The following is a 12,666-nucleotide window of genomic DNA, read 5'->3' as shown; positions in this document are numbered from 1 at the left end:
TTTTTTTGAGACGGAGTCTTGCTCTGTCACCCAGGCTGGTGTGCACTGGCACGATCTTGGCTAACTGTAACCTCTGCCTCCCAGGTTCAAGTGGTTCTCATGTCTCAGCCTCCCAAGTAGCTGGAATTACAGGCATGTGCCACCACACCTGGCTAATTTTTGTACTTTTAGTAGAGATGGGGTTTTGCCATGTTGGCCAGACCGGTCTTGAACTCCTGCCCTCAAGTAATCCACCTGCTTCAGCCTCCCACAGTGTTGGGATTACAGGCATAAGCCACCACACCCGGCCCAGAATTCTTTCTTAAATGAAACAGAATAGAAGGTATCAGACTGTATTTACACATAATCTTTTCTTTTGAAATTTTTGTTTCAGTCATGTATGAATTTGTAGGTACTGGAATATAATATCCATATTTCTTACAGTGGATATAATTAAAAACATTTGAGAAACAGTAACAATGTATGTTGAGTTACAGATAACTGATTCACTACCTTAAATTGGTTCACATAGAACAGTATGGTTGGCCTGGAATCTACAGATACTTGTATAGTTTGGTGCACTGTTTTATATCACCATAACTTTCCACTTATCATCCTAAATATACACATCCCCGCCTCATTCCTCAATAAGACAGAAACCACTATTTGTGAAGTCACAGAATAAAACCAAGGCTGAGTGTAGTCGCTCATGCCTGTAATCCCAACACTTTGGGAGGCTAAGGCAGGAGCATCGATTGAGGCCAGTAGTCTAGCCTGGGAAACATAGTGAGACCCCAACTCTACAAAAAAAATTTTTTTTAATTAGTGGGGTGCTGCTGTAGTCCCAGCTACTCCAGAGGCTGAGGCAGGAAGATCACTTGAGCCTACGAGTTTGAGACTGTAGTGAGACATCATCATGTCACTCAATTCCAGCCTGGGTAAGAGAGAGAGAGAGAGAGAGACCCTGTTTCTAAACAAACACAGAAAACCCCAAACAAACAAATAAAAACCTCCATAGGGTAAACCCTGAATTACTTAGAATCCTGGGGATTACCATATCCTAGATGTTTCTTCTTTGGGCACCAACATTTTCAAATTCAAAATATTACAGATTGGCTTGGCAAACGTTTTCCGTGAGGGGCCATACGGTACATACTTTCAGCTTTGAAAGCCACGTGGCTTTAGTCACAGCTGCTCAGCTCTGCCAACAGAACATGAGGGCAGCCAGAGATGACACAGGTACAAGTAAATTGGTCCCTCAGCCATATTATGCTGCCTTCTTCTCTAAAGGGGTCACCCATATATTTCCTTACTCTTTTAGAGAAAATACAGCAAAACACAATTTGAGATGATTTTAAGCCAAAGTCATATGGTTTGCTGTGCTATGTTCACTAAAATACATTTCCCACTAAGTGGCTCAAGACTAATTCTCAATTTTCAGGGAGCATCAAAACCACATGAAGAATTCAGGTGCTCACGTAAAAACCTGTGATACACATAAAGGAATAGAAACTCTGCCCCCAGACTATTTTACTTTTGGAGGTCCCAGGCATTTCCCTCCTCTTTAAAAGTGTTTGGGCTATCAGCTACCACCTTTTGCTGGTATTGATGTGCCTGATTTTAGAAGATCCTCTTCTACTTCCACTTGTGAAGAGGATGGCACAGAAACTAGACAATCATCTTTCTTAGAATGAAATATAAACATGTGAGTGGTTTTACAAGTAGAACATAACATGGTGGTGGGTAGGCTTTTGAGGTATCTTAGTCTTTCCTGTTTCTTGGTTTTCAGCTGCTATCTCAATCAGTGCTTGTTAGGCATTAGGAGGCACACAAATCACCTGGAGAGAAATGATGACGATTCTAAATCTTCTAACTAATGCTGTGAAACTGCAGTCCACAGAGACCAAGAAAGTAACAGGGATCGAACACAACAACCATTATTATTATTATTATTATTATTATTATTATTATTATTATTATTTTGAGACAGAGGTTTGCTCTTGTCGCCCAGGCTGGAGAGGAATGGCGCAATCTCAGCCTCCTGGGTTCGAGCAATTCTTGTGCCTCAGCCACCCAGAATAGCTGAACAACAGGTACATGCCACCATGCCCAGTTAATTTTGTATTTTTAGTAGAGACAGGGTTTCACCATGTTTGTCAGGCTGGTCTCGAGCTCCTGACCTCAGGTGGTCCACCTGCCTTGGCCTCCCAAAGTGCTGGGATTACAGGCATGAGCCACCGTGCCAGGCCACAACTATTCTAATAACCCATATAAATAGTGCTTACCTCTTTTTCTTTTCTGAGGAAACTGTCCTTTAACTAACTTAAGCGTTGTTGGAGAGTCCGAGCTGTTGTCTGCTCTGGGAGCAGTTCTTTTGGGAAAGGGGCGGCACAAGTTCATCTTTTTACTCTGCACCACATGTGGCATGCTGGCCTTCCTTTTAGGCTGCACTCTCAGATTTGACGATGGACTCAATGGAACCACAACTCTCTTCTTTGCTTTCAACACTTCTTCAGAATTCTTTCTTGTTTCAGTTTCTTTTCTTACTTCTGCCTCTGAGTCAAGAAATTCAGGATCTGGAGTCATTACTAAAGAAAATCCAGCATCACAAATTCCATCTGAAACAGAAGGTGACTGAGGATGCTCTGCTAACAAGTCCAAAGCAGTAGACACTTCCAAAATGTAAGCACTAGGGTCTGCAAAATAAGAGTGCAACTCAGTTAAAGACTCTAAAGGGCACTTTTCAGCTGGAGGAATCAAGTCAAAACCACTGGGCAATTTCCCCAAGAATATAGGGTCTTTCATTCTCTCGTGAGGAGCAACAGCCAATGAAGGGCTTCTGTCCGCCTTGTAGAGTTCTTGAAAGTGATGCTTTACTAATGTGTTTGGATGGATTCTTTCTTCAGGAAGTGATTTCTTTGTTTCTAGCAGGGCACAATTAAGGGCAGGTAAAATAGGTATCACCTTCACTGAGACGTCATCTTCAACTTTCAAATCTTTCACCCCTAAAATATATATATATATATACACACATGTATTACACACCTGAATTTTTTAAAAACAAAACATTCAGGAAAAAAATGCTATAGATTTCAAAAATAAGTGATGGTTAAGTATGTTACAGTCTTACAAATGACAACCTAAATGACAATTAATAGAAGACTTACAGGTACATTTAACAAATATTATCTCCATATATTTGAAATCATACACATACTCTCTCTCTCTGAACTGAACTGTAAAAGAATAATGGCCGGTAGCTCACACCTGTAATCCCAGCACTTTGGGAGGCCAAGGTGGGCAGATCACAAGGTCAAGAGATCGAGACAATCCTGGCCAACATGGTGAAATCTCATCTCTACTAAAAATGCAAAAAATTAGCTGGGCGTCATGGTGCGCGCCTGTAGTCCCAGCTACTCGGGAGGCTGAGGCAAGAGAATCACTTGAACCCAGAAGGTGGAGATTGCAGTGAGCTGAGATCACACCATTACACTCCAGCCTAGCAATAAAGCAAGACTCCATCTCACAAAGAAAAAAAAAAAAAATCTGACATGCAATCACTACATTAGAACAAGTAACAATCACTAGGTTAGAACAAGTAAATTATATCCTGCCTCCAGCTCCATCTCACCCAACAAGGAGCTCAGGGGCTACTGGTCCATCATAGCAATAGCACTGGCCTTTAGAGTTGGGAGATTTGCTTTCTTACTTTTTCTTATTTTGTTTTAAAATTTATCTTACTGCAGCTGTACCTTATTGAACTCACCTCAAATTCTTTTCAGAAGTTAGTGCAAATCAACTGAACTGAAAAAAGTAGATGCCCTAAATAATGCCCAAATCTCACTGGAATAATTGCGAATTTTGTAGTTTTTCTATTAAATGAAATAAAAATTTCTAAAAATTAAGTAATAAACTAGTCTGTTTCACCTCCTCTCCTTGGCCCATGCTTTGAAGTGCTAATTTTTTTTTTTTTTTTTTTTTTTTTTGCAGATGAATAAAGAAAACAGTAAAAGAGAAAAAAAGAGAGAAAGGTCTGGTCTCTATGAATTGGGTAATAAAATCCTAAAATATTTCAGAGTTATCAATAATGTAAAGCCACAAGTAACAAAGGCCTTTAGGGCCTAGTAAATAAAAACGAAAATGAAAATTGTACCATGCTTTTTAAAGAAAAGTAACTTCAGAATGAAAGACGTAGTTCTAGTTAAATACATTAGCACTATTGCAGGTATTAGGAAAAGAAGAACAAATAACAGTAAAAAGGAAAATGTGGCTAGGTATTAAAATAAAAAGTTTTGTATTTTTTGTAGACATGGGATTTGTCATGTTGCTTAGGCTGGTCTTGAACAACTGGCTCAAGTGATCTGCCTGCCTCAGCCTGCTGGAGTGCTAGGATTACAGGCATGAGCCACCATTCCGGGCCCAAAGTTTTTATAAATCAAATTGCCATAAAGTTATTACTCTGGTCTTTTCCTTTTTTTTTTTTGGAGTAAAAGTCTTGCTTTGTCACCCAGGCTATGTGCAGTGGTGTGATCTCACCTCACTACAACCTCTACTTCCCAGGTTCAAGCAATTCTGTCTCTCAGCCTCCCAACCACCTGGAATTATAGGCACGTGCCACCACACCCAGCTTACTTTTGTATTTTTAGTAGAGATGGGGTTTCACCATGTTGGCAAAAACTCCTGGCCTCAAGTGATCTGCCAGCCTTGGCCTCCCAAAGTGCTGGGATTACAGGCATGAGCCACTGAGCCCAGCCACTCAATCTTTTTCTTCTTCGCCTCATACAAACATAGGCAGACACTTAGCAAGTTCATATTATATTTATGTGAGAATTTTAAACTTTTGCTTTGTTAAAATCTTTTAATGAAATACCTGAAACTTTATCATTTGCAACTTAAAAAAAAAGAAAAAAAAGAAATCAGAAATCTTACAGGAGCCAGCTCTGGAGTTAGCTGTTAGATCCGGAACAAATTCAACTCTGTTTCTTCATCTTTGAAATGGTTTTAAGAATACTTATCTTATGGATTGCTAAATCAGTTACTTCCACCACAAAACCTGATATGATAAATGCTTGAAAATTGCAAACAGCTACTGCCAATTATGTTATTAGCATGGGTAATGTTTTGCTTATTCCAAAGAAGTGATGCCTAGGAAAGCTCAGCTTTCTGCTTTAAGTAACTGAATTTTTTTTGTTTTGAGACGGAGTCTCACTCTGTCGCCAGGGTAGAGTGCAGTGGCATGATCTCGGCTCACTGCAATCTCTGCCTCCTGGGTTCAACCAATTCCCCTGCCTCAGCCTCCCGAGTAGCTGGGACTACAGGTATGCAACACCACTTCTGGTTAATTTTTTGTATTTTAATAGACGGGGTGTTTCACCATGTTGGCCAGGATGGTCTCAATCTCCTGATCTTGTGATCCGCCCCCCTCTGCCTCTGGAAGTTTGAGCCCAGCCAGTAATTGAATTTTTTAAACAAAGCTTAAAAACATTTTTATATTGATTATAGCTTTATGAATACTATATCGAGTTTTATGTTTAAACATTCACAGTGTAATTATAAAATAAAGTGACTTCCTTTTTTTGAGACAGGGTCTCACTCTGTTGCCCAGGCTGGAGGGCAGTGACACAATCTTGGCTCGCTGTAACCTCTGCATCCTGGGCTCAAGCAATCCTCCCACCTGAGCCTCTCAAGTAGATGGGACCACAGGTGCAAGCCACCACATGAGGCTAATTTTTCTCTATTTTTTTTTTTTGTAGAAACAGAGTCTTGCCATGTTGCCTAGGCTGGTCTCAGACCACCAGGGCTCAAGAAATCCACCTGCCTCAGCCTCCCAGAGTGCTGGGATTACAAGTGTGAGCTGCTATGACTGACCAACTATCATTTATTTGTTTAGCAAATATTTATTATTTTATAGGTGCCTGGCATTGCTAGGCACTGGGGATAGTAGAATACAAGGGTAAGTATCAAATAATTACACAAATAAAAATTTAAACTAAATAGATAATAAATAAGCACCGGGGTTTAAGTTGGGCAAAGAGTAGTGAAGGGAATAAGAAAGTGATAGTGAAACTGATAGGAGGAATAAGCTAGATTAGTGATTCTCAATCTTTTTAGTCATCCTCCTCCCCAGCTCTTTTTGACCCATGTTTTCCCCCATATTGCCATCCAAAATTTTAATACCACATATACACTGTGTATCTGTTTATGCATTGTATGAGTAATAATTTTTTGCAACTAAGAGCCACGTTTTGGTCCTTTGGGTGGATCAACATCACCTTAAGAATGTATGGGCTTGATATGAAAAGGACTAATAAATACTCCAGCACCTATTAAGACCCTGAGCCGTATTTATTGGAGAGAAGATGGTGAAATTCAATGACAAATTCAGTTTTAGACATGCTGAATTAAGGCACCTTTGAGATATCTCAGTGGCCACATCAGTAGACAAGTGGAGGTATGGGACTGAGGCTCAGAGGTGAGCATAAACCTACAAGGGAGGTCAAGAAGGGTAAACCAGTCATGTTAAGAGAAGAGAGTCACTTAAGAGGAAAATATGGTTAACAATGTCATGTGCTACTGAGAAGTCAAGTCAGATGACGACTCAATATATCCAACAGACAGAGTGAGCTGGAAATCACTGTATCCTCACCTGCTGACCGGGGTGAATGGAATAAATGTAACCCATGCAGACCCATCTGCTTGCCTCCAAAATCTATGCAGAATGAGAATCAGAAGAAAAGTTAGGTTGATCTTATAAAGCAAAAGTAAACATAATAAAAAATATTTTTTCCAAAAACAGTTGTCTATACCTGGTTCTGACAGTAAGGCTGATGATGTAAGTAAAATGAAAAACCCTCGATCTTCTAAGCATTTGATGATTGCCTTAAATATAAAAGAAAAAATTCAAATGAAAGAATATTCTGCAATCCCTCTCTCCTCCCTCTACCATACTCATTAAAGAACTCTGACCTCAAGAAAAGAAAAAATTCTGGAAATGTTATGGGAATCAGGGGAATTCTGTTCCCAGTATCAGAAACTGCAAGTTACTTGCTGAAATAATGTTGGTCCTGTTGGGGCTATATAAAATAACCAGAACATGAAGGATTAGTGTTAGAATAGTGCTCAAGAACATGACAGATCAATCAGAAGAGCCTTATTTTTTTTTTTACTGAGACAGCTGACATTTCATGCCACTGCCTCAACAGCCAACATGTTACCATTATAAACTCAAGATGAATCAAACTTATATAAGTAGTATATTAAGCTCATGTTCACATGAACATTATCCCCAAACCCTAAAACTAGAAAGACTGCAAGATACCATCCAATAAAAGACTTCTCTTGAGCTCAAGAAAAAGTCTTGAAATGTCAATGTTTTCAGTAACTGGGGCAGTTTTGTCCCCAGGCAGCAGCTGTCTAAAACCTGTTGTTCTAAATCATGAATTTAACAATTTTTCTTTTCCACTGCTCACCATTTCAAAAATCTATATATACATAAAAGAAAAAATCCAATATTCATACAATGATTTTTAAAAAAAAAAAAAAAAAAAAAAAAACCTAAACAAAACATACTATTTTACAGAACAAAACATTTTATTCAAAACTGATAGGTGATAAGGCTATACATATAAATCAATATATTATTTAATCACATGAATATACAAAATAAGACTTCTAATTATTACATTACAATTAAGTTATGAAACTAATATCTCAAAAAGAATCACTATGCTGAGTTTCAACAAGATTCTATGGGAGCCTCTATGCGTTTTATGGCATGTGATGGTTTACTTATTTGTCTCCTCCATACTCTCCCAAGCTCCTTGACTCATGGGAACTATAATTTAAGAGTCTATTTCTTTCTTTTTTCTTTTGAGACAGAGTCTTACTCTGTCACCAGGCTGGAGTGCAGTGGCGTGTTCTCGGCTCACTGCACTACAATCTCCGCCTCCCGGGTTCAAGAGATTCCTGTCTCCCGAGTAGCTGTGGGGTATATGTTCCAAGATCCCCAGTGGATGCCTGAAACTGTGGATAGTACTGAAGGTGCGTGCCACCAGGCCCAGCTAATTTTTTGTACTTTAGCAAAGAGGGGGTTTCACCACGTTGGCCAGATAGTCTCGATCTCCTGACCTCATGATCTGCCCACCTTGGCCTCCCAAAGTGCTGGGATTACAGATGTGAGCCAACACACCTGGCCTATTTTTTTCTTTTTTAAAAGACAGGCTATCACTCTGTTACCCAGCCTGCAGTACAGTGGAACAGTAACAGCTCACTGCATCCTTGAACTCCCGGGCTCAAGCTATCCTCCCACTTCGGCCTTTTGAGTAGTCAGGACTACAGGTGCTGGCAATTATCCCTGGCTAGTTAAAAAAAAAATTTTTTTTTTTTTTAAATTTTGGTAGAGACAAGGTCTTGCTATGTTGGCTCAGGCTGGTTTCAAACTCTTGGCCTCAAGCAATCCTCCCACCTTGTCTTCCCAAAGTAATGGGATTATAGGTGTGATCCACCATGCCAGACTTTAGGGAGTATTTTGTATTCTTGCTTCTTGCCCCATCCTGCCCAGTATGTGAATCATTCCTCTGTCCAGTCCATGCTGTAGATGCTACCCACCCAGCAGGGCAATAGTAGTACTTCATAATGCCTGCACCACCCACCTCGATCATCACAAGGAGTACTCAAGTATGGTGCAATAAAATATTTTGAGGTGGACAGACTACACTCATATCACTTTTATCATAGCATATTGTTGTAACTATTCTATTATTGTTAATCTCTTACTGTGCCTAATTTATAAATTAGGCTTTATCATAAGTGTGTATGTATAGAAAAAAACACAGTATACATAGGGTTCAGTACTATCCATAGTTTCAGGCATCCACTGGGGGTCTTGGATATACCCCACAGATACTGTATTACATTAATAATATACAAATAAATATTAAACACGAAACGCCTTTCGGCAAATTTAAATCATTTTATTGAGGCACAACTAATGCTTACATATCAATTTAAGAAAAACTTAATAATTATATTTTAAATTAGTGATTCTTACCAATTGCTTGTTTTTAATACATTCTGTTAGTTTATCTATATTTTCCCCTTGTCTGTTGGAGAGTTCCACCTCATACAAATTGAAGCACAAATCTTGGAAACAGACTGTAAACAAAACCAGAAAAACATCTCATTTTTATTATACTATTATGTACTTATAGTCAATTTATTCATTTTATATGCTGCATAAATGAAAGAACAGAAATACTACTCAAAAACCTTTATCATTTAATGTTCTTAGTTACAAAATTCCTTCATAAAAAGTTATCAAAATAATTATTTTAAAACAATTGCTCTTATTTATACTGACACTGCTATAGGGTTAACAAGACAAATACATACTACATGAATAAACATCAGTGTTCCATGACTTAACCTAAATGACCAAGAAATTTCCTTCTCATGGTTTTTCTTTGAGTTTAAAAGTACATATATAAATAAAACCAACAAAATCTCTGTTCTCCTCGAGAGGAACAGTGTTTCCAAATGCTTTTAATATCTGTTTGCTTAATTGCATCAGTATTTCTATGTTAAAGCTAGTCTTTGTCATCTTAGATGAAACTACCTTTTAGTTTCTAGTTGGCCTCCAAAGAACTCAAGAAATTAGTAACTCTACAACTTTCTCACGAAAGACCCTTTTAAGAACCACATAATGAGACAGAAGTGTGTTTGTGTAAATGTTTGGAAGAGAGCAGAAAATAACCAGAACAAAGCCCAGGGTAAGTAGTGTGCTATTACATTTCAACAGACCTTTTTGCTCCAAGTAATTCTGTTTTCTAAAGGCAGCCTCTGGTAGTCTTTTTTTCAAGGAAGACACTTTCATTACATATTTAAAATCTAGTTCCTGTGGTCTAAAAAACAACACAACAATATCAAGCAGAATAATAAACAGTGGATCTAAACTTTCGTTAAGTTTTGGTTTTCTAATATAAATGTAAACAAAAACATAACCACAAAAAGACCTTAAATTGATAAACTCCAGGTTAAATAACATATATACTTTTAAGTAGTACAGATTTTTAAATATATGACCCATAAATCATGGTCTGCAAATACGTTAACATTTTCTGAATACGTGTTTTCAGTTAGACAAAATATTCAGATGTGTCAAAAATTGATGTATATAGGAGTTAAGAATTTTTTAAAAATTATGCTATTTAAGAGTTATTTCATGACTACTTTTTCCCCTTTTTTTTGAGACAGAGTCTGGCTCTGTCACCCAGGCTAGAGTACAGTGGTGCAATCTCAGCTCACTGCAACCTCTGAGGTTCAAGCAATTACCCTGCCTCAGCCTCCCAAGTAGCTGGGATCATAGGCATGAGCCACCATGCCCAGCTAATTTTTGTATTTTTAGTAGAGACAGCGTTTCACCATATTGGTCAGGCTGGTCTCCAACTCCTGACTTCAGGCAATCTGCTCACCTCGGCCTCCCAAAGTGCTGGGATTACAGGCGTGAGCCACTGGGCCTGGCCCTCTGTTTCCTTTTTAAAAACTCATTTTAAAATGCTTCCAAATTTATACAAAAGTTGCAAAAATAGTACAAAGAATTTTTAATACCCTTCATCCAGATTTCCCAAATATTAACAGTGTATCATGTTTGCTTTGTCATTCTCTCTATACATATGTGGTATTTTTTTCTGAACCTTTTGGGAGTAAGATGCAAACCTGATGCCTTTTACACGACATACCTCTCTGTGTGATTCCTTTAAAAAGGAAATTGTCTTTTTTTTTTTTTTTTTTGAGATAAGGTTTCCTTCTGTTGCCCAGGCTGGAGGGTAATGGGGTGATCTCAGCTCATTGCAACCTCCACCTCCCAGGTTCATGCAGTTCTCCTGCCTCAGCCTCACCAGTAACTGGGATCACAGACATGTGCCACCACACCCAGCAAATTTTTTGTATTTTTAGTAGAGATGTGGTTTCACCATGTTGCCCAAGTTAGTATCAAACTCTTGGACTCAAGCAATCCTCCCACCGTGGCTTCCTAAAGTGCTAGGATTACCAGCACGAGCCACTGTACCCGGCCCCTAGGAAATTTTCTTATATAACCCCAAAGCAATATGCAAAATCAACACATTCACAACGTTATGATACTGTGACTTAACCTACATCAAATTAAAATGCTGCCAACTGTCTCACTAAGTTCCCTCACAGAAAAAGAAAACAATTTCCAATCCAAGATGCTACAATGCATTCAGTAATCACATCTCTTTAGTCTCGTTTAATCTGGAACCGGTTTTTAGTCTTTCTTTACTTAAATGACTTGGATATTTTGAAAAATACAGACAATTTTACAGAATGCTGCTTAATCAGGATAAGTCTATCATTAACCACTTAGTTAAGATGGTATCTGCCAGTTTACTCCACTGGTAAGTCTGCATTTTTTCCTTTGTGATTAATAAGCAAGTAGTGGGAAAATGTTGCTAAGATATGCAAATATTATTCCTTTCAACTACGGATTTTAGCATATACTGTTTGATTATTACGGTGTTGTCTACCAGGCATGGTGTTTGGCTCCTCAATGCCTCTCTGTCCCTCAGTTTCCATTTCTGTAAAATGGGGATAAGTCCTGCCTCACATTGGGAGGACAAGTGAGGTCATGGCAGTGGTTGATATTGACCCTGGCCCTTTGATGTGACTGGTCATATGTCTGCAGAACGGAGTTCCCCCACCTGATGGGCAGTGGGGGGAAAAAAAAAAAATCACCAATTATGGTGATTTTCTAATAGTGAGGAAGAAGAAGTTTCCCTTCTCTCCTATTTACTTATTCATATAATTTTTATGTTGTGGGTTATTACACTCCCATTTCTTCTTTAAAAAGGCCAATGGAAAAAAAAGTTAAATGAAAGTTGCCAGGAATTTCTCTATTTAAAAATAAAGAAAGGAAGAAAAATGAATCCTTACAACACATTAGTTTTCACCTTTTATTTCAATTAACTATGACTATTTCTTAATAGTTTTGGGTACAAACTAGGAACAGGCTGAACAAAAAAGATTTCTTAAGATGTTCTTCAGTTTCCAAGGAGAAAATATTCATTATGATAATTGCTTCTAATGTAAATACATGTACCAGCTACTCTATTTAATATTTTTCTTAGAGAATCATGTTAAAATTACAAAATCAGATACTGCAAATGTTAATAAAAATAATATGATTAAGTGGCTATAATCTGCTATATTTGCTGTTAGACAAATCTGACTTATTTCTTGGGGAAGGTCAAATTTCCAGTATCATATAGTTTAACTTATCCCAAAAGGTCATTTCCCATTAATAAATTAGAATTTAGGTCGCCTATGTCATACCCTTTGTGCTATACATCTACCCAAAGGTACCCTCATCTAAAATCAAGAAGAGTTGCTGTATTTTACACCAATGCCACCCATAAAGACCTTGAAATGGCGGGGGGCCAGACCCAAAACTTGTACTACAAGCATTAGTAAAGGACATAACATTGAATACTTACAGCTGTGTTGGAATCGCTGTACCATAAGTGGACCGAAGAGCTATATCACATAACATACGGTCTTGAACAATTAATTTCCCTTTCCATGGAGACATGAGAACTTAAGAAATGAAGGTGAGAAAGAAAACTGATTATTTATGATAAAATATTTACTCAAGAAAAAAAAAAAAAAAAAAAA

General features: G+C 38.1%; 1 protein-coding gene across 3 annotated transcripts in view; it reads right to left on the bottom strand.

Moving 5' to 3' along the window:
- The window catches only part of TASOR2 (transcription activation suppressor family member 2), a 46,342-nt gene that overhangs the window by 32,060 nt on the left and 1,616 nt on the right, over positions 1-12,666 (bottom strand). For all 3 annotated transcript variants that reach the window (XR_005197515.1, XM_017513167.2, XM_037732993.1), the window contains exons 2-7: positions 12,489-12,588; positions 9,778-9,878; positions 9,029-9,132; positions 6,786-6,858; positions 6,626-6,688; positions 2,265-2,984 (exon numbers count right to left, since the gene is read on the bottom strand). Coding sequence is in view for 2 of the 3 variants with exons in the window: in XM_017513167.2 (XP_017368656.1) it covers positions 2,265-2,984; positions 6,626-6,688; positions 6,786-6,858; positions 9,029-9,132; positions 9,778-9,878; positions 12,489-12,583 (1,156 nt within the window). In the remaining variant the exon portion in view is untranslated. The remainder of the gene's footprint in view (positions 1-2,264; positions 2,985-6,625; positions 6,689-6,785; positions 6,859-9,028; positions 9,133-9,777; positions 9,879-12,488; positions 12,589-12,666) is intronic.

The sequence above is a fragment of the Cebus imitator genome, unplaced genomic scaffold (genome assembly GCF_001604975.1).
Source record: "Cebus imitator isolate Cc_AM_T3 unplaced genomic scaffold, Cebus_imitator-1.0 Scaffold487, whole genome shotgun sequence".
Taxonomy (NCBI): domain Eukaryota; kingdom Metazoa; phylum Chordata; class Mammalia; order Primates; family Cebidae; genus Cebus; species Cebus imitator.
This window is presented reverse-complemented; position numbering and strand designations above follow the sequence as displayed.